We start from the raw sequence: 22,301 nt of genomic DNA on the forward strand, positions 1-22,301 counted from the left end.
ATACTGCTGAGCGACATAAGTCAGTCAGAGAAAGACAAATACCACATGATCTTACTCATATATGGAATTTAAGAAACAAAACCAATGGCAAAGAGAAAGAGAGAGAGAGAGAGAGAGACAAATCAAGAAACAGACTTTTAACTATAGAGAACAAAATGATGGTTATCAAAGGGGAGATGAGTGGGTGGATGGGGGAAATGGGAGATAGGGATTAAAGAGTGCACATATTATGATGAAAAATAAAAGAAAAGAAAAGAAAGAAAGAAAAATAGATATATATATATAATTTATTGGCACACAAGAAAAATATTTTGTATGAAAAAGCTGGAGTTTTAGAGGTGCAAACATCTAAAAGTTTGCAATTATCGAGTCAAAGATACATGTGTATTTAAATCATAATGATTTCTTTCAAAATTTTCTGATTGTAAACTTTTAGGTATATTGGTAAAGTTGGAGGTTTTTGAAGTTGACATTTAGGATTGGTTGGATGTTCATAAGCTTTGCTGCTGCCCTAAATGAGCTTAGTCTGCTACTGCCCTGGTGTGAATCAATGTGTACATATTTACACCTTTGAGCGTCTTAATTCAAAGGCCAATGGTGCAGTGTCAGGCTCTGTCCTGCATCTGACATTATTTTGCACTTCTCTACTGAGTGCCAATAAAGACCTCTGGTCTCCTTGGTCACTCATGCTCTATTTGTACTCTCTGCTCCTTGTCTTTGCTGGACTGTGCCTTCACTCGTGCTCTTCCAGTGGCTTAGTTTGGAAATTACATTAACGATCTATTTTGTACAACCACTTAAAATAACATGGTGTCCTTCCAGGTCCAGAGAAAATGGTTTCACCCAGCGAGGTGAGGGTCTAACTTCATCTCACACTATCTTTTTCTTTTTTTTTCTTAAGATTTTATTTATTTATTCATGAGAGACACAGGCAGAGACATAGGCAGAGGTAGAAGCAGGCTCCCTGCTTTGATCTCAGGACCTGGGGATCATGCCCTGAGCCAAAGGCAGATGCTCCATGGCTGAGCTGCCCAGGTGTCCCTGTCTCATACAATCTTTTAATCAATGCTTTGGTTTTTAAGCCCTTAACCTTCATTCTGAGCCTGCAGAGGAAGCCAGGGCCTGGAAATCCGGACACATTCCAGGTTTCTGAAGAGGAAATCCTTTTCCTCCACCAAAAGCAGTTAAATTAAGAACCCTCCCCACCCTAAAGTGACCCTGTAAGTCATAAAACCATGAATCCATCTTCTTTCCATTCTCTCATTTGGTTTCTTTGCTCCTATTCTTTTCATCCTTGTGGGTTTTTACCACCACTGTCACTGTCACTCTGATTCTCTTTCAGTAGGGTTCTAGGAATGGATGTGAGTATTCAATTTGTCATAGTTTATTGGAAGTCTAAAATCTGTCTTCCTTCCTTCCCTTCCTTTTCTTCTGTCTCTGTTTCTCCCTAAATAGGAAGATGATCCACTTGGTGCAAAAACCATGCATTTCAGAGTCAGATTCCCTACTTCATTCAAGTCTTGACACAGAGAGAAAATGATACTATTTGTAGAGTATGCTGGGGTGAGGGACAGGAATGGGGTGAACTGACCCGGAGAGAGCCCTCTGCCTTGAGACCCTGATAATCAGTGTCATTGGCACACAGGTATTTAAAGGTGCCCGGGACTGCCAAGCTCTGAGCATTAACAAGGTCTGAATCCTGTTTTGGGTTGGGCATCATTGCAATACAATAGGGGATACTTTGGAATCAAGGGAGCTTACATACCAGGGAGCGGCATTAAGCAACTGGGCAGAAGAGAGGAGGGAACTGGGGGGTTCAATGGCTTGATTTCTGGGTTCAAGGGGTGATGAATGTCTTTTGCTATTGGAAACCCTTCGACTGGAAGCCATGGGAAGGAATCAAGTCGGCGGCAGGTGTCAGGAGAAAGTGTAGGGCCTTGTTTCTCAGTTGAAAGGAAATAACTGAAGTGATTATTTAAATTTTCTTTGGTTTGCATTAGATTTATCTCTGCTCGGTTTAACCTTTATCTCCACGGTATTCTTTTCCTGCAGAGTAATCTGGTTCCAGCTTCTCAAGTTTACAATCCTTCCTGGGGGTCGGGGCCTTCCACTATTTGTCACCTCAGATTTGAGAATACACGTCTCTCGGCTCTCAACCCCAAGTGCTCGGGCAAACAGGGTCGCGTCCGGATTTCCCTAGGGTGGAGGACGCAGTGAAGGAGCTTTTAGAAGGTTAAGCCCAGGCAGTCATTTACCCTGCCTTTCTCTTCTGCTTTTCCCCACCTTCCTCTTTCTCTTTTGTTTGATTCACTTGATCGCTACTTGGGTCCTCCTTTCCGCTTTGTTTTTTTTAACAGCATCCAGAAAAGGGCCCCCCCAAGCTCCCAAGAGGCACCTTGGGAGATGCACCAAGGCCTGTGGGGGAGTCCGGGCCGCAGGGGAGGGGCCCTGGGGGGAGGGGCCCTGGGGGGAGGGGCCCGGGTGGGAGGGGCTCCCCAGCGCAGAGGCCGCCGCCCCCCGGCGCTGCCCCTGCGAGCAGCCGGCCGCACCCTCGCCTGCAGCCGTCCCGGCTCCTGGAGCCGCTCCAGGTGTTCCGAGCAGGCTGTGGGCTCGGGGAGTAGAGCAGTCGCGGGGCCCCGGGCCGTCCGGTCGCGCCGCAGGCCGGAGAGGCCTCCCCGCCCGCCCCTCTGGGCAGGGGACGCCCGCGAGCCGCGCCCCGACCCGCGCCCCGGGGCCCTGCGAGGTCGGGGACCAGCGCCGCCCGCCCCCGCCCCCGCCCCCGGGCTGCCCCCGCCCCCGCCCCCGCCCCGCCGCTCCGCGCTGCTTCTTCCCGCAACTCCGGCCACACTGCCAGCGCCCCCCTCCCGGCGCCCAGGACCCCGGGAGCCGACCCCCCGCCTCCTCCCTGCCCCCCGGGAGCCGCCCCCCGCCCCCCCGCGGGCGGCCCCCGCCCCCCCTGGAAGCCGCCCCCCGCCCCCTCCCTGCCCCCCGGGAGCCGCCCCCCGCCCCTTCCGGCCCCTCCGCCCACTCCGCCCCCTCCCTGGCCCCCCAGAGACCGCCTCGCCCCCCAGCCCCTCCCTGCCCCCGCGGGAGCCGCCTCCCCAGCCGCCCCGCCCCCCACGGGAGCCTCCCCCGGGAACCGCCCCCCTCCCCGAACCCCGCCCGGGTCCTGGCCCCCCCCCCCCGGCCCCGGGAGCTGCCCCCGCCCGCCCCGCCCAGCCGCCCCGCCCCCCCGGAGGCCGCCCCGCCCCCTGCACCCCGCCCCGGCCCCCCCCCAGCGGTCCCCCCCCCCTCCCCCGCCGCCCGGGAAGCGCGGTCGGGAGCGCGGGCGGCGCACCTGCGGGGCCGGGGCGCGGGCGATGAAGCCGTCCTGGCTGCAGTGCCGCCAAGTCGCGGGCGCCGGCGGCCTCGGGGGGCCCCTGCCCGGGTCCCGCCCGTCCGCGCGGGGAGCCGGCCCGGCCCGCAGGGCTCGCGTGGGGCCCGGCGCGCGGGGCGGCCTCGGGGGCGCGGGCTGCCGGGCGCTGGCGGCGGGCGGCGAGTACCGGAGCCACTTCGCGGCGGCGGCGGCGGACCCCGAGCGGTTCTGGGGCGCGGCGGCCGAGCAGATCAGCTGGTACCGGCCCTGGACCAGGACGCTGGACGACCGACACCCGCCGGCCGCCAGCTGGTGAGTGCCCCGGGCGCCCCCCCGCCGCCCCCCCCCGGGGCCGGGCCTGTGTTGGGGAAACCGAGGCCCGAGGTGCGCGGCCCCTTGCATCTGCGTGTCACTTCAGCTTTATAGGGACGCGGGGGGCTCCGCGGTGGGGCGTCCCCCAGCCCAGGCCGTGACCCGGGGCCGCGGGATCGAGTCCCCGTCGGGCTCCCTCTGCCTGTGGCTCTGCCTCTCTCTCTGTCTCTGTGTCTCATGAATAAATTCTTTTTTTAAAAAAAGTTAAACTTTACAGTCAACTCTCCTGCCTTCTCTTGAGGGACTGGGTTACCCACTGTGAGCCCCATTTCCCTTAGACCAGAGGTCGCGCGGCGTGGCAGGGCTCCCCCGGGCACCCTGGACGTCGCATGGACTCAAACCAGGGCCTGTCCCCAGGGTCGCCACGGGCCGGCATGGGACACAGCCACGGACCCCAAGGCAAGCAGCGTGGGACAAAGGAGGGAAGTGTGACCGGGTGTCCACACTGCAGACGGGGAGAGAATGGAGGAAAGGCTTCGGTGAAACCGCACCGCAGTGGGGCTTGGAAGGGTGCACAGGGAGCCCACTCCCAAAGACTCGGGGTGGAAAACAGGCTGCGGTGTCACTGTCACTCTGGTTGCAAGTAGCTGTGTGGCTGGAAAGGTGGGAGAGGGGGTGGTGTGGACCAGGGGTTGAGCTGGGAAGGGCTTGGAGTTGATCCATCGCCCTGTTGTGGGTATGAAACCGTAATAGGAGGTACTGCAAAAGTATGCACAGATAGGCCAGGAAATCACAGTAAGAATACTTTTTTTTTTTTTGTCTACAGTTGCAATTATAAGTAGCTATAAACAGTATTTTTACATTACAACACAATAGAGATACACTGTGGAGTAAATGCCAGCCTTGTCAGGGTACTGAGGGTGAGGGTTAGTTGTGGGTTCTCCTTAGGCCGTGTGGCTAGTCCTTAAGAATGTGGTTGCCATCTGCCAGCCGTTAGGGAAAGAGGTTTCCTGTAAAAGTTTGAGAAACACAGTGGGGATTCCCAGATTTCCAAATTCCCATCAGGGAGATGGGGCGGGGGGGCGGGGGGCTAGGGGATGACACAGGTTTGCTTTTGACAAATACTTCCTGGTTGAGAGCAGGAGACATGGATGGGAGAAAGGCAAGCCAACCAGGACCCGTCCTGGATGGTCACCGTGACCTCTCTCTGTTGTTTGGGACTATTTACATAGTTTACCTTTTAGAATCTGAGCTCCTTTTCTCTTCTGGTTCCATGTTTTCAGTCGTGTTCGACTGGCAGTGACCCAAGCACTCTGTGGATGTGGAGGTCCCCGTACCCGAATGTGCCTGTGAGCTAAGAGTGTGGTGGACGAAGCCGGAGACTGGGTTTGAGACCTGGCTCTCCCACTTACTGGCTGTGTGTGCACAGCTAAGTCACTTAATCTCTCTGCTCCAGTGTTCTCGTACATAAATGCAGAAGTGGTCCGAGGATCAAATGGGTAAAGAATTAAGACCATGGTTCGGATGAAACCGACTTGCTGTCCTTGCGCTCTGAGAACACAATCATTTCAGGAGCAGGAAACCCTCCTTGTGTTTTTCAGATCAAAGCAGAGATTTGGTCTTTTCTAAGGGTGGGTTCTCAAAGTTCTTTCTGTGTCTGCATATCTGTCATGAAGGGTGGTACTGAAAATTATCTGTGTGACCATGTCCACCTTAAAACCATGTGCAGAGAGAAGTTCATTAAAAAGCCATGGGGAGAGAAAAAAAAAAGCCATGGGGATGTTCCAAGTAAAAACCAGTGAGGACCAGATGTAAGGCAGTGGCAGTGGCAATGGAAGGGAAGCACAGGTTTCTAGAGGGTTGGTTGGGGCTGGGGTTGGTAGGGGCCCCGTGAGTGCAGCGAACATGGAAGTCAAAGGCCCATCAAATAGGTATTTTAGACCTGGAGTTTTTTGTTTGTTTGTTTTTAATATTTTTTGACTTATTTGAGAGAAAGAGACAGCACAAGTGGTGGGGAGGGGCAGAGGGAGAGGAAAAGCAGACTCCCTGGTGAGCAGAGAGCTGAATGTGGGCCTGGGTTCCAGGATCTCCTGACCTGGGCAGAAGGCAGATGCTTGACCGACTTGATCTACCCCTGTGCTCCTAGACCTGGAGATTTTTTTTCTAACTTGTTTTTTTTTCTGGTTTTTTTTTTTTTTGTTTGTTTGTTTGTTTTTTATCTCTAATTGCTTGCGTAAATTTTCTAAAATTGTGTGCATTCAATGCTTTCAATGAGGATTTTTGCCAAAGGGTCTTTGTATTTTCAAAAATCCAGTACGTTGTAGATCACTGACATTTGATAAACACTGTATCTGAACTCTTCATCTTTGTCCTCTTGGAATCACTTGGCCGTACCTGTTTTATAGCGGCCCGAAAGATCAAAGTGAATAAAGGTGAATCTTTGAGTCTGTATTTACTTCAGCAGCTGTGATTCAGTCTTGCTAAGAATTTTGGTTTGCAGAGCAGAGTTGGGCAGGGAACTGGAGGTAGGTCTTAAACTTCATCAATAAGCATTTTCAATTTCAAGTAGAATCCATTAGTGTGTTGGACACCTATTTGCAGATACCCCTCACAGGTCAACAGTATTCTATAAAGTTAAATTCAAGGGCAGGACGAAGGTCTCTCTCTTTTTTTTTTTTTTTGTCTTTATATCCCTAGGGTCTGAGGCAGAGCTGACGTATGAGTTTAAAAAATGATAGCAAAATAACAATATGTAGATTTGATTATTTTTGCTTTTATACATCTTTGGGAGGTGGTAAGGGGATATATAGGCACAATTTACTGTGAGAGACACTTGCTTATTTTCTTCGTAGCTGGGATCTGGGCAGTGGAGATGTGGAGAGCCAAATCTTCAAGTAAACTGAGGAGGAGTTGCTGCAGCTAGCTCTCTTCTCCTAGATGGGGCTGACTTACATGGGATGGAGATCTCTGATGCCCTTTGACTTCTTCTTCATTATAATCCTGCCTGTTTTTCATGAAAGTACACTCACCTCAGGATCTGTAGGCCTATCAAAAGCTCCAGCACATACATGGTAATGCACCTGCGCTTTCACGTGGCATAACTACCCAACTATCCCTGTGTTGTTTACATATGCAGGAGGAGGAACATGGAATAGAAATCTTTAAGGGTGATAAACTGAAGGGACTTGGTCTCGAAAGTGAATAGCCCTGAAAATATATTTCTGGTACCGTAATCTCTGGGATCTTTGAAAAAATAAATCCCAGTTACATGTCGGTGCTTTAGGAAGTTGTGAAGAACCACCTTTTCTCACAGTTTGATGGTTAATTCACATGGTTGACACCTTGTTTTGGGGGTACTAAGGTCTCTATTTTGGAGACTTCGGTGGCAAACTGCAGTCAAAGGTGAAGCAATTAGAATTTCTAGTAATTTCTCCAATCCTGGAACAACAAAATGGATGTTTTCGTTATTCTCATGAATTAGACATCCTGCTGCCTATTCTGAAATTGAAATCCAGCTGCGATTCTCTGAAGTAAAGATTGGGCAATCCACTTTTGCAATAAGCACTGTGGTTGACTCTTTTGTCTAGGTCATCAGTTTGTTCCTTTCTATGGAAGCATTGCAATCCATTTTTGTTTATTTTTATTTGAATAACATTCCATGAGGAGACTGTTATATACTATTTGATTTAGAATTTAACATGTAATAACAGTGACTATAAGCTGAAAAGGAAAGACTCCAACTAAATGTCGGTTCTTAGGAAATGATTTCAGGTTGGTTAATATTTCTTTTTTTTTTTTAATAAGACAAACATTTTTAAAATTTATTTATTTATTTATTTATTTATTTATTTATTTATTTATTTATTTATTTATGATAGACAGAGAGAGAGAGAGAGGCAGAGACACAGGAGGAGGGAGAAGCAGGCTCCATGCCAGGAGCCCGATGCGGGCCTCGATCCCGGGACTCCAGGATCATGCCCTGGCCCAAAGGCAGATGCTAAACCGCTGAGCCACCCAGGGATCCCCTGGTTAATATTTCTATAATGAAAAGTGTATAGGTTTTTCGACATATGAGATCTCAGTTACTTACTAGCTATGAGATAAAGGTTGTTTAATCCCTCCAACTCTTAAAATGGTCCCTAAGAGTTAGACATCAGTCATTCACTTACTGTGTGGATGCTACAGAGAAAATGAGGGAAGAGACAGTGAAGGAAGTCACCACATGGCAGCAGGGAAGACATACATTAAGCAAATGATCACAAAGCTATTTATTTAGAATTGCAATAGATACTCTGAAATACAATGGGTACTGGTGGATGTATCAAAGCCTCCTCTAGAAGGATCATGGGAGGAGTCTTGAGGAAATGATGCTTAAACTGAGATCCCAATGAGTAGAGATTAGACATGAAACATGGGGAGGAAGATCCCAGGCAAAGAGCACAGCATATGCAAAGGCCATGGGGTATGAAGTAGCCAGTAGTCTGTCTCCCTTATGAATGTATGGGGGATACATTCAAACATCCCCAGCAGATGCCTGAAACCGTGGATAGTACTGAATGCTCATGTACGGTTTTTTTCTATATATACATACCTATGATAAAATTTAATTTATAAAAGAGGCACAATAAGAGATTAACAGGAACTAATGAAATAGAACAATCATAACAATATACTGTAATAAACATCATGTGAACGTGGTCTCTTTCTCTCCGAATAGCTTATTGTACTGTACTCACCTCTCTTCTTCTTGTGATGGTGTGAGATGATAAAATGCCTACATGATGAGATCAAGTGAAATGAATGATGTAGGCCCTGTGACAAACTGTTAGGCCTGAGATTGACCTCAGGTTACTGAAACAGTCGTTATGTGAAACCACGGTTAAGGGCGGGGGCGGGGGGACACTACTGTACTCAAATTCAGAAGGTAGTTTCAGGATTGTTTTAGAAATCTGTGACATAGGAATGAAGGGAATTTTGCTTATTTTGATACCTGTTCCTCATTAACAGGTCTTCCTGTTTTTGCAGGTTGAACTTTGGCTTCTTATCTATTTTTTGTTTGTTTGTTTGTTTAGATACTAGAAATTCGTGGAAGAAACTCGGTGGAAAAGTCTGAACGATAAAATAAAGAGCCACTCGGCCAATCTGTATGTTCTTGTTATATACTGTAACGATTCTGTTTCTCTAGGTATCTACACATTTGATTATTAGTTTACAGAGACGATAAGGAGACGGTTGAAAAGGAATGAAGTAATTAATATTTGTTGATTCACTAAATTGAATTATTCTTGGGTTATTAGGCATTGTGTAAGTAAGCGGTTCAGAGGGAGAAAGAGTTCTTTATCTTATATTTGTAAGTTTTCTGGGAGTTTGACTTTGTTTCAAAAGAAAACAAGGAAAATATAATGGGGATTTTATGTAACTGGAAAGTAATTTAATTGCCCTACTGAATTTTGGTACTTTGGCAATCATTTAGTCAGCCACATTAAACTATTTGGGAAGATTAGTCTTTTTTTTTTTTTTAACTTATTAAGATTCTGTGTATTTTCCTTCATATTTATCAGATTTTGTTAAAATGCTATTTAATTCTGGTTTGAAGGTGAAAAGCTTACCTCAAGATGAAAAATTTGTCCCCTTTTGACAAACTCTAAATGAAATGAATTTATTCATAATATTGTGCACAGTGCAGGCATATTTAAAATTTAAATGATCATTTTTTTAGAAATACAAAAAACATTTTAAGAAGGTACGTGGTCAGCATGAAAAATGGCCTGTTAGAAATCGAGTCCCACAGAACAACCTCATTGAGAAAGACCAATTTTAAAAGATGGGCCTTATTTTATATTCTGAAGGTCAGCAGCTTGACCCTGTGCCATATCTAATTTTCTCAGTCCGTCATGCTGCTGAACTTTCAGGACAGAACAGAGTGAACTACAGGAATGCTGCGATTACATAAGCAAGGATGGATTGCCTGACAAATGGCACAATCAATGAACAATGGAAATTCAATCAGCTGTGACCGGATCAACTACCAGGTGCAGGGGAAAATCCAAACTCTTAGCACCTCCTGGAAGGTGGCTTACTTTTCCTTCCTTCATGCCACATGCTATTAGTTGAGGAAAAAAATCCAGTGGTTGAAGTTAATTTGCTTCTGCTACCACTGCTACTGCTGCTGCTTTTTTCTTTCTTTTTCTCTTTTTTTTTTTTTTTTTTTTAGGAATTTTACTTTCATAAGCAACAAGCAGCGACTCATTGCTTTCCATTGTGGTGTGACATTTATAAGAGAAATATGTAGGAGGCTAATGAATCTCTGTGACAATATATGAATCTAATAAGCTCTTTATCTTACAATTTTAGAAGCACATCTGAATGTGGAACTCAAATCTTTTATCTAAACCATGTTGATAGAGAACGTATAATAAGAGAGATTAATTATGTTTGCTTTTGCTGGAATTATGGCCAAATGAGGTAAAAGTGCATAGAAAGGAGGAGTACTATTCTTATGATATCTAGGAAAGCTGAAGTTTAAGAATTTTGAGTTTCGGGGCACCTGGGTGGCCCAGTCTTTTAAGCATCGGCCTTTGGCTCAGGTCATGATCCTGGAGTCCTGGGATCAAGCCCAGAGTCTGCTTCTCCGTCTCCCTCTGCTCCTCCCCCAGCTCGTACTCTCTCTTGCTTATTCTCAAATAAATAAGATCTTTTTTGAAAAAAAAAAAAAAAAGGAATTTTTAGTTTGAAGTTGTCCAGTTGAAAGTCTTGGAATGGCTAAATAACTAAATAAATAAGCCCTTCCATATTCTAAGTTAGAGAGTGGTACAATTTAATTTATGGCTTTTAGGTGACTAGTGAATTTACTGATTTAAAATATAAATGTTTCTAAGTGGGAAAACAGCAATTAAGTTCTGTAGGTCTTTAACTTAAGAGCTAACTCTGAGAAATAGGAATACCTTCTCTTTAGATTTTGATATTAGAATAAAAGTATTTTCTGAGTATAATCGCTTCAAGACATCTCTCCCAAGTAGATATATCAGGTAAGTTAAAGAACTTTGGGAAGATTTTAGAAAGAATGAATTCTTAGTATCTACAGTAGACATGACCAATGTAGATGTTTGTAAAAAAAAAAAAAAAATTAGTAAGGCAGGTAGTAGTCAAAGGGACATATAATCCTCATTATTGACTATTTGCTAAATAACTGTAAGCAAAGCATTGGAGCTTAGAAAGGTCTACTTTTGTACTAATCTAACTTTGCTTCCATGCCACAGTTTTTCTTATTTTCATAGAGTTTTCATTGATTCTCAATTGAGAGTTAAGTGCTTTTCTAAACCACAAATACCCTGACTTTAACTTCCTCCAAACTCCCTTCCTTAATCAAGGCCAAATGAAGTTTGCCGGTTACCAATGGGGGTTTGTTAGATATGTTATTTTGGCGGGTAGGAGAAAAAAAAGTCAAGGATCATCATTATTAGTGGAGAAAACACATTGATTCCTGGGTTAGAATTCTGGCTCTACTCTTTGAACAGTGCTTTCCGCCCAAATAATTGTAAAATGGGGGAATTTATAAAATTGGTCTGGGATGGGTATTATTGTTCAGCGGTATCTGTTCTCTATGTCAGAGATGCAAAAGGATTGGATTTCCCCATATACACAGAGTTATGTGGTCAGCTTTGGCTAATGCAGTGAGAGGAGGGTTTGTTACTTCAGGGTGAAGCTTTTATTTGCAAATGCTTCAATCCTAAGTCCTCTGGGCAGCCACAGCCATTGTGTAGCACATCTGGAATAGTAGTCTGGACTGGTGAGCAAAAATGCATTGATAACAAACTGAAAACTGCATTGGTAACACCTTGAACCCACAGGGAAGTTGCACGAGTAAGAAATTACCATTGATTTTTGCAAGTTACAGAGAGTTTGCGATTGTTACTGTAGTATAATCCATCTCATCCTTATTTATTGAGAGGGAAATAATAATAACTTTATTGAATTGTTGGGATGATTGGGTACTAGAGTACATAGTGTCCAGCATATAGTAAAAGCACCTAAGCTTTGTGTGTGTGTGTGTGTGTGTGTGCGCCCATGCTATGAGAAGCCAGGTACAATACTGAGTGTTTTCATTATTTAATATTTATAACCACCCTGTGAGATAGGGTCATTTTTTGTTCTGATTTAATACGTGTGGAAATGGAGATATGGAGAGTTTAAGAAACTTGCCTGAACTTACAAAACTAGTAGGTAGCAGATCTAGGATTTGAACCCAGGCAGTCTGAATTTAGCTTCTATACTTCCTCTAACTACGACATTACAGGGATGCCTGGGTAGCTCAGTCAGCTCAGCATCAGACTCTTGATTTCAGCTGAAGTCATGATCTCAGGGTTGTGAGACTGAGCTCCAGGTCGGGCTCCACTCTGGGCACAGAGCCTGCTTAAGATTCTCTCTTTGCCTTTTCCTCGGCCCCTCCAACACCCCTCGCCCCTCACACATGCTCTCTCTCTCAAGTAAGTAAGTAAGTAAGTTAGTAAATAAATAAATAAATACTACATTATAGTGTTTCTATAATAAGAGCCTCAGTTAATTTAATTTACTTTAATTTTTTTAAAGATTTCATTTATTTATTTATTCATAGAGACACACACACACACACACACACAGAGAGAGGCAGAGACACAGGCATAGGGAGAAGCAGGCTCTGTGCAGGGAGCCTGACGTGGAACTCGATCCCAGGACTCCAGGATCACACCCCGGGCTGCAGGTGGCGCTAAGCCGCTGCACCACCAGGGCTGCCTGCCTCATTTAATTTTAGCTTTTCTTTCTTTTCTTATCCCTTCTCCACTGAAGGCACTAAAAGTAATTTAAAACATCTAGACCCAATTCTTAGAAATATTTGGAAAATATCCATATTATATATGGAGTACTAGATTGATATTCTTTGAAAAAATGAACTATATATTATATGTAAATATTTAATTTATGGTCCGAAAGTTGGGGAGAGGGAGGCTTTATATTAATTGTTACCTACTTTAAAAATATTTCCTGCACACTAGAAAACAGTATTAACCTTCTCTCTAAAAATGTTCTGTTGGTTTTTGGCTTAAGGAAAATCTACAATGGCCACATTATTCTTTGCTTACAATATGCTTTAATATTACTTTTATTAGGACATGGTGATAAATAGCCTAATTAATTCATCCAAGTATGAATATTTAAAAATTTTCCTGTCTTCCAGACTCGCAGTAAAAGAAAATATTGGACTTCTTGTATGTTTATAATTATGGAGCTTGTTGATTTTATTTACTGCATTTATTACTGATTTACACATTCATATACAGTATTCTTTCCTGTTTTTCTTTCATTGCTTTTCATCTTAATCCTGGGGCTGGGTGGACAAACTTTGATAAATGGCTTATGTTAAGTACAGGGATGAGTTTCTCAGAAATCATATTGCATACATATATATGCAATATATATCTGCAATATATATCTTATTTTTTGAAATTCAGTACAAGGACAATGAGTTGTGGGCTTTCTCGCTTACCTGTGTTATTCCATAGATGTTGCCAGACTTTGGGAATAAAAATGATCTAAAACCGTTAAATGCTTCCTTTGAGTGTTTAGCAGGTGTGTCATAATAAAACTTGGGGTATCTGTAGAGTCTATAATAGAATGAGAAGGGGACTCATGTGTGATTATTCTCTAGCTCATGCCTGAGCTATTCCTTTCTTTTGTGCTGATGTATTATTTCTCAGTAACGGCAATGATAATAGTAACAACTATGGCAATACAAAGGCAGGTAACTAATTACTGAACGCTTACCTGCCTCAGGCCCTGCGCTAAAACTATATTCTTCGAATCTCGCCAACACCTTATGAAATAGGTATAGTCATAATGCACTTCTATAGCTGTATAAACAAAAGAACAGAGTGATTAAGTGACTCGGTATCTAGTGGTGGACTTAATTTTTCAACCAAGTTGGGTCACTCTGTGGAGCATAATTTCTTTTTTTTTTAATTTATTTTATTTCATTTTTTGGAGCACAGTTTCTATAATGAGTTGTAACTACACTCTTTAACTTCTGTCTCGTCATCATGTGACTGTTTAGATGTCCAGACCTAAGAGGTAGAAAAGAATGAGAACTTTGTTAAAATGCTAAAAACTTTTAATGAGAGATGTAGCTTCCTTTGTCTTCATTTGTCATCTGTGTTTCGTCCACTCTCTCATTTTAGAGGAACTGTAAATCTTCTCTGGTTTCCCAGATTCCACTTTTACACATGTTCTTAACTAATTTTTTTTTCCCTAAAAAGCATATCACCTTGAATCGTGTTTCCCTTTAAATTAGTTGGCAAAGAATACTCAGTGCTCATCTCCATCCACCATGCGTCTAACTACATAAGCTCACACTCCATTGATACTTTCACCAATAATTTAACAAATCATGACTAGGTAATGGAAAGGCAGGGATCAGGTCTCAGACATCTTTGTATCCACAGTGGAATGCACATAACCTGGTGTATTATCAGTTGCCCTGATTTTGAAACATCACCATGTGCAGATTTATCTTTTCAATCTACTATCTGGGTTCCTATATAAATTATAGGTAGTTATACCTGAATTATCCATCCTACCAGACCCCAAAATGGCTCATGAATCTTCTTTATATCAAGGCATCAAAGGGTTTGAAATTTTCTTTTTTTTCTGCAAATTTTTATTTAAATTCCAGTTAGTTGGCATGCAGTGCAATATTAGTTTTAGGCATAGAATTTAGCAATTCATCACTTACATTCAACATCCAGTGCTCATCCCCAGTGAAGTGCCCTCCTTAGCACCCATCACCCATTTAACCCATCCTCCCACCACCTCCCCTCCAGTAACCCTAAATTTGATCTCTGTAGTTAAGACTGTTTCTTGGTTTCTTTTCTCCCCCTCGCCCCCTCCCATGTTTGGTTGTTTTGTTTCTTAAATTCCACATATGAGTGAAATCCTGTGGTATTTTGTCTTTCTCTGACTTACTTCACTTAGGGTAATACTGGCTAGATCCATCCACGTTGTTGCAAATGGCAAGATTTCATTTTTTTTTTTATGGCTGAGTAATATTCTCTTGTATATCTATACCACATTATCCATTCATCAGTTGATGGACATTTGGGCTCTTTCCATTATTTGGGTATTGTTGATAATGCTGCTATAAACATGGAGGTGCATATATCCCTTTGAATCAATATTTTTTAATCATTTATGTAAATACATAATAATGCAATTGCTGGGTCATAGGATAGTTCTATTTTTAACTTTTTGAGGAATCTCTGTACAATTTTCCAGAGTGGCTGCACTAGTTTGTGTTCTATATGGGTCTAAGTTTCATAATGAGGCAGTTGGCTCCCTTTGCTTCTCTTTAGCTCACTTATCTTGAAGTTGTAGTAGAGACTAATTTACAGTCAGCATGAGTTTTTAATCATCAAGCCAAAGACACACACATTAATTACGAGGAGGTAAATATCCTACTTACATGGTATAGACCAAGTATCCATGTGAGTATGGACTGAAAAAGTTGTCTCTCTGGCACATATCAGATTCCAAGCATTTCAGATTTAAGAGTTGGACCAATTTAAGAGTTACCAGATTATCATTTATTAGTCATTTCGTAGTCAATAAGTTAACCAAATAAACCGAATTTTATTGACCAAATGAAAATAATTGGTAAAAAGTGATAAAAGATGAATGGTGAACGATCTTACTTATATGTGGAATCTAAAAAATGAAACAAATGAACAAAACAAAACAAAAACCCAAGTTCATAGATGCAGAGAACAGATTTGTGGTTGCCAAAGTGGGGATCAAAAGGGTGTTGATGAAAAAAAAAAAGGGTGTTGATGAAATGGGTACAAACTTCTGGTTATAAAATATGTGCCATGGGGTGTAATGTACAGCATGGTGACTATACTTGATAAATAATACTGTATTGCATATTTGGGAATTGCTGAGAGTAAATCTTAAAAGTCCCCATCACAAGAAAAAAGAAAAAAAATTATAACTCTGTGTGGTGATGGATGATAACTAGACTTACTGTGGTAATTATTTTATAGTGTATACAAATGTCAAATCATTATATTTTATATCTGAAACCTATATAATGTTATATGTCAATTATGCCTTAATTTAAAAAGAATTTTAAAAAGTGATGGCAATGAGATAATACAAAAATATTATTTTTCTAGGACACACTTATGATTTCGCTATGATGATATATATCTTACTATTGTTATTTGAAGTAAAAGTTGATCATATTCTGTTAAGAGATTGAATTTTAGAAAATATGAAATTAGTTTTATTATTGTTTTAAAATGTTGGATCCTGACTGTTCAAGATCTTCTACTATTTACTATAAACATTTCATTATTTCACCTGAATACTTCAAGAGCTGTTTGAAATGGGATTACAGGCGTAGTAGATCTAATTTGATAAAATTTTCTCTGCTTTAGGTTTAATTAACTTATAAAATAATTAATTTTTAAATTTATAGTTGAAAAAAATAAATTTATAATTGATTAAAAAAACCTTTAATTAGAAAGATTTTTTTCTTATTAAAAATCTAGTTATTTCAAAGTCTATATCTGATAGAAATAATAGTGTTCTTTAGTCAAAATCTCTGGTCCTAGAATATAATTTTACTCTATTGTGTGTTTGTATGAGTGAGTGTGCACACATGTGTATGTGTTAGTGTGTGTTAAAGTGTTAGAGAATATAAAATGTATTACCACAGTAATAATGATACTCCTTACCATAGTTTTTTAACTTCTCAAGCACATACATTCTTTTTTTTATAAATTTATTTTTTATTGGTGTTCAATTAAGCACATTCATTCTTCAAGAAGAATTTAGGGAAGATTAAGCAACTTGCTCACGTTTACTTGGCATGCAGGTGGCAGATCTGGGATGAAAAACTAGATCTGTTTAAAGCTTTAAAGTGTATCAGCTTAGCACTGTATCATATTCCTCTCCAATTAGTCCCATCTTATTATTATAAAACCAGTGTTATAGATTTAAAAACAAGCCTGGTGCATATAAACATTTATATACACACATCCATGTTGGTTGGCCTGTTATATTTATAAAAGTGGAGTTTGTTGGCTCTAGAATTTATTCATTCATGAACTTAACTTTTTCCTGCATCCTTTCCTTCTGTCTCTTGTTCACTCATCAAACATTTATCAACTATGCCTTCTACAAGCCAGGAACTATTCCAGGTGCTGAATGAGATTCCAGATAAGAGTGTAACTTTGAAGAACAACTTCATACATCAAAGGAAAAAAAAAAGTGTTTTTGCTTGCAATAAGATCGCTTTCATTTTCCTGTTTAAAAAAGAGTAATTACGAGTGATGTGGACTATCTAGTTACAATTTTCTGAAAATATGGGTGTTAAAATGTGTTTTACTTTAGAGTCAGCTCTACTCTGAATTGCCTTTGATTGCTGAGGTGTTAATAACTAGAGGATACATCCTCACATTTTGATCAACAGTAGCCACTTTCTAACTAATGAATCTTTCTTTCATAGTTAAAAGAATCATCCAGTTTTGATTTTATCCATTTGTACAACATCTCATTTTCTGCTAGAGGTGCTAACACAAAGAAGGTGAAGAAAAGTCAACTAACAGCAAAGAGAATAAAGGGAAATAGTGGGCTTAGCAGGAAATGGAGGCAGCACTGTATTCAAGTTTCAAATTATGGAAATGTTAATGGAAAATGTTTTATTTGTGAATGTAATATGTATGTTAGATATTGGGGGGATCGGCAAGGATAAAGCAAAGATAGAGTTTTTTATACTGTTCTAAGATTATTTTGAGGATAGGGCTAGGGAAAAAGAGAATAATAAAGTTTTTAAGTTATCCTCAATGGTATTGAGACAGTCAAATTAGATTTATCTTTGTAGATATGTCTATAGCATGGTTGTGTCTATAAAGTTGTTTTGGTGAGAGGTGAAGGTGGAAAGCTGGATGAGATATAGTGTGCTTTTTAAATAAACAAGCAGAGATTTTATAATCACAAGGCCTAGATTTGAGACCTAGGTTTGAGTTGATGTTGTCTCTTTATTGACACTGCTTTATTCCAAAATAATTTTGATCAAAATTAAGGTTTGAAGGCCATCAAGGAGGGCACTTGATGTAATGAGCATTGGGTATTATATGCAACTGATGAATCACTAAGTTCTTCCTCTGAATTAATTTAAAAAATTAGATTTATACTTTTTTTTTTCCATAAAGAAGCAGTACTTCTTTAAATTCTACTTGGTAAAGCTGAAATAGGTGGAAATCAACTGTAGTTCAATATCTCAATACATTGTCAGTGCATATCTTGGTATATTTTGCATTCTTCCCTTCATTCTTTTTATCTTATTTAAAAATTTTCATTTTATAATAATTAGAGTTACAAAAATAGTACAAAGAGATTGTTTGTACCCATCAGTAAGCTTTCCCCAATGGTAGCATCTTACACAACTAGTACGTTATCAAAACCAAAGTTGACATTGGTACAGTACAATTAACTAGACTATAAACCTTATTCAGATTTGCAGTTTGGGCACACACATTTTTTTGTGTATGTATTTTGCCTTTTAAAAATCTATAGATCGGTCAGTCTGTTCGATTCTTTAGGTCTCTATTTTTGTTCTTATAGGAAAACAATTATATCATCCATACTTCCACTTGTAATAAGGTGTGATTTTTCCATTCCCTATTCTTCTATTCCATGATTTTTAATGTTTGCAGAATGTTTAAATATATTGGGTGAATGTAAAGTTTTTAATTTCACAATCCTTCATAGTGATTTCTCCTTACTTGCTACTACAAACAGGGCAGATACATCTTTGGACACAGCATTTCAAAGATTTCTCTTTCTGTCTCTTTCTTTCCTTTCTTCCTGCTGAGAATTCTTAGAAGATTTCCAGATCAAAGAAAAATTACATACTTTCTAATGTATATTGTCAATTTTTATCTCCAAAAATTCATATTTTGCATAAAGTCTCACAACCTTCTTCCTTATGAAATATTTAGAGAATAAATAAAGAAGATAATTTATTGGACACTGAACACTGGGCTGTTTAAAACCTTAATGTTGTGGGGCATCTGGGCGGCTCAGTGATGGAGTATCCTCTGCCTTTGGCTCAGGTCGTGATCCAGGGTCCTGGGATCGAGTCCTGCATGAGGCTTCCTGCAGGGAGCCTTCTTCTCCCTCTGCCTATGTCTCTGCCTATCTCTTTTTATCTTTCATGAATAAATGAATAAAATCTTTAAAAGCAGATCTTAGTGTTGCGTCACATTTGCCTCAAATATTTTTCTTTGAAGCAGTAAAACAAAATTGATGCCCTCTTTGTGTCTCTCCCAATTACAGTCTTTGTAGAAACAATCTCAGAATAATTCAGTGGCTCAATGGGAAGAAAAAGTTCTCAGACATTCTAGAGTGACTGATTGTATTCCTCCTCTTTAATAAGAGCTTGTATTAAACGTCTCTCTGTGGACGTGAGCTAAGTATTGTGCAGAATGAGTTAATGAATGTGGTGTCTGCCTTCTGGGAGCCTCAGCTGTAGAGGAGAGTGTCATCAGAACATTGTAGTGTGTCATTCTGTGTGAGTTATAGCCTTAAAGAGAAAGGAATGGATAGCTAAGATGAATATGAAAATAGGAAAAAAATAAGTCTTGAAGTCCTCAGATTTTGAGCACATTAGTTTTAATCCTTACCTGTTTCTCCCCTCTCTTCACATTTCACCCTAACCAGAGTGAAGGACCATCGTGTTAACAAATTGACTTCCTTCTCCTCTGCATGGTGCTTGGGCTGCTCTCTCTTCTCTTTTCTCCCTCTTCTTAATTTTTTTTTCATTTTTTCTTCATCACTGTTATAAGGATTAAATACTGAGAGGCATCTTCTCTTCCCTCCAACAAATACTGGTTGGCATTGGAGTGTGGCGCCACCTCTTAAGCTTCTTGGTTCTCTAGATAGTTTTGAGGTGTCATGATTACCTGCTTGGAGATCCCGTGGGCCCTGGTCTATGGGTCTGGTTTTCTAGGAACCTGCTCTGGTTTGGAGTCTAATTCCTTACATGCTTATCATGACTTATTTCTGAGTTGGTTGATTGAGGACCTCTGCTCCTAAGAGTATCCTAAATGCTCTCTTGGAAAGGGCAAGATGAAATTTGCTTCCCTTTAAAATGTACTTTTAAATTTATATTTATTTATGATTATATGTCAATCTTAACGAACTCATGCTTTGAAATTTAAACATGTTTTGATTGGATCTTTAGCATTTGACCTTTAATATTCAATTAATTGTAATTTTATCTTTTAGTTTTACGAATTCTATTTCTCTTTGCTTAAAATTCTGTTTTTTACTTGCATTTCCTCTAGCATAAAAATGAAACCCACAAGATAAAACGGTGACTTCACTCTCGGCTTTGACTTTAACTGTCAGGCATGACGCACAACCCATGAATCTTTAAGATCATTCATTCATGCCTCTTCTCTTCATTGACAGTGGGTCCAGTTCAGATAACAGGTATTGATTTCTTGAGAGCCATTCTTTCTATTCTTTTTCGTGTTGGCTGTGTTTCTCACCATTGGCAATTCACTCCGTTTTAATCCGAGATGATCTGGCGGTGGTGCAGACGCCTAGGCTGTCCTTTCATGTTGAAATGGGACAGTCAGTGTCTAGGGCTGGTGGCTGGGGCCAGGTTCTGGGTGTATGTACTCATGTATAAAGGATCAGTGGGGCTAAAGAATGTCTCTCTCTTTGTGTTAGGTTTCTCTGTTAAAATAATTGTCCTATAGAGAGATGTGCTTTCCAAGTACTTTTACAGAAACAATATCCCTAGTGGTTAAATTAACATAAGGTTATTATGCTGCCCCAAGTAAGCAATTACCCAATTTGGAGGGTTTCCTGGAACAGTCAGTTGATACCGCTCAAGGCCAAGTATCTGTAATTTAGATGAGATGTCCCTGTGTGAATAAAGCAATATGATGCCCTCTTAAAAATGCTTAAAGCCTTCTCTGTTTGTGTGCAATAGTAGTCTTTTGAGCTAGTCACTGTTTTTACTGAGCTTTTACCTCATGAGACTTTTTCTTATTTGTGTTAATGTGTCAGAAGAGTACTACTTCAGTTCACATTCATTCACACTGGCAGGCATTTATTTAAAAATAATTATTGAGCATTTGCTGTGTGCCATTAATGAGCTAGCTCGTGGTCTCTGCCTACAGGAAATAGCCTTTAGTAAAGGTATAAGAATTACTCCAATAAGCACGCAGACATGTATAATTGGAGATTCATCACATTTGCCTTTGAGTCAGAAAGCCTGGGTTGCAGTCGGCCACATGTTAGTTTTGTAATTCTGGGGAGTCATTTGACTTCTCTGAGGCTCATTTCTCATCTATAACATGAGAATAACAGTGTTATTAAGGGATAGTGTGTGGATTAAATGATTTGATATATATAAATTACCAGACGCAGAACCTGGCATATTGGTGATTAACAAAATATTCTTTTTCCTATTTCACAACCTCTTTTTCTTCTTATTTCAGGTTTTCCTTAAAGACAACATAAACTTGACATCCAGAGATGAAAAAAACCCTGTTTTCTTTGATACCATCCTTCCTCCTACTTCCAGTTCCTTTTTGATTTGTTTCTACAATAGTTCCTCTTCCGCCGTATTTTCATTACTTACTTTGCTCTTCTTGGCTAGTCAGTAGATGCTAACTGATTCCATTTCCTCATTTGCCTCTCAGGTCTGACCTGGAATCCATTTCTAAGCAGGGCATTCTCCAGCTCTAGACCTTGAAATGGCCTGCCCTTCCCTAACAAGGCATTCCAGGATTTTGGATGAGGCTTGCATTGGTCTCTGTTGTCTTGGCTCCTGTTCCGCTCCACCCCAACCTCTCCTGCTTCAGCAGCATGAATGCACTTGTACTTCTAAAACAGAAACTGAGCTTTGCCCAATTTTTGTATTCATCTCACTTGCCATTGCCACTAAAAACTAATATCTCCATTAATTTTCATTGCCTCCCCGCTTAGCTACCTTCACTTTCCATCCTTTTAATAAAAGCCAGTGGAAAGATTGGCACAAGCTAAAGAAAAGCCAGAGCATCCCCGCATCTTTATAACCTCACTTCTCAGCCATGTTGTCTGAACTCCAGGTTCTCTTCTTCCTTATACACCTGCATCCACTGCAGTGGCCCCAGTGCTCCTCTCTGTACCTGAATTGCTCTCCCCAAAGATCACCAATACCTACTTGTTCCTTAATTCAATGGAATGACCTGAAGTCCTTACCCCATTTGATCTCTCTTCGGTATTTGATGCCGGGGACCACCTCTGCCTCCTTGCAGTTCCCTACCGCTGCATTGTCCAATATGGTAGTTTGTAGCCTCGTGTGGCTATTTAAATTTAAGTCTAATTAGAATTAAGTAAAATTTAAAATTTATTTCTGCAGTGACATTTGGCAAATGTGGCTATTGAGCGCCTGAAAGGTGACTAGTATGATTGAAGAATTAAATTTTGAATTATACTTATTTTTAATTAATTAAAATTTAAATTTAGCCTGCTACCTGTGGCTATACTGTTGATCAGTGAAGAGACAGACTATTTCCATCACCACAGAAATTTCTATTGTACA

At 41.0% G+C, this 22,301-nt stretch overlaps 1 protein-coding gene across 1 annotated transcript in view; it reads left to right on the forward strand.

Moving 5' to 3' along the window:
- Nucleotides 1-3,325: 3,325 nt before the first annotated feature.
- The window catches only part of ACSS3 (acyl-CoA synthetase short chain family member 3), a 142,772-nt gene continuing 123,796 nt past the window's right edge, over nt 3,326-22,301 (forward strand). Inside the window, exon 1 of the mRNA XM_077845657.1 lies at nt 3,326-3,667. Within this exon, the coding sequence (XP_077701783.1) occupies nt 3,360-3,667 (308 nt within the window). The 5' untranslated portion in view covers nt 3,326-3,359. The remainder of the gene's footprint in view (nt 3,668-22,301) is intronic.

Source organism: Canis aureus, chromosome 13 (genome assembly GCF_053574225.1).
Source record: "Canis aureus isolate CA01 chromosome 13, VMU_Caureus_v.1.0, whole genome shotgun sequence".
Taxonomy (NCBI): domain Eukaryota; kingdom Metazoa; phylum Chordata; class Mammalia; order Carnivora; family Canidae; genus Canis; species Canis aureus.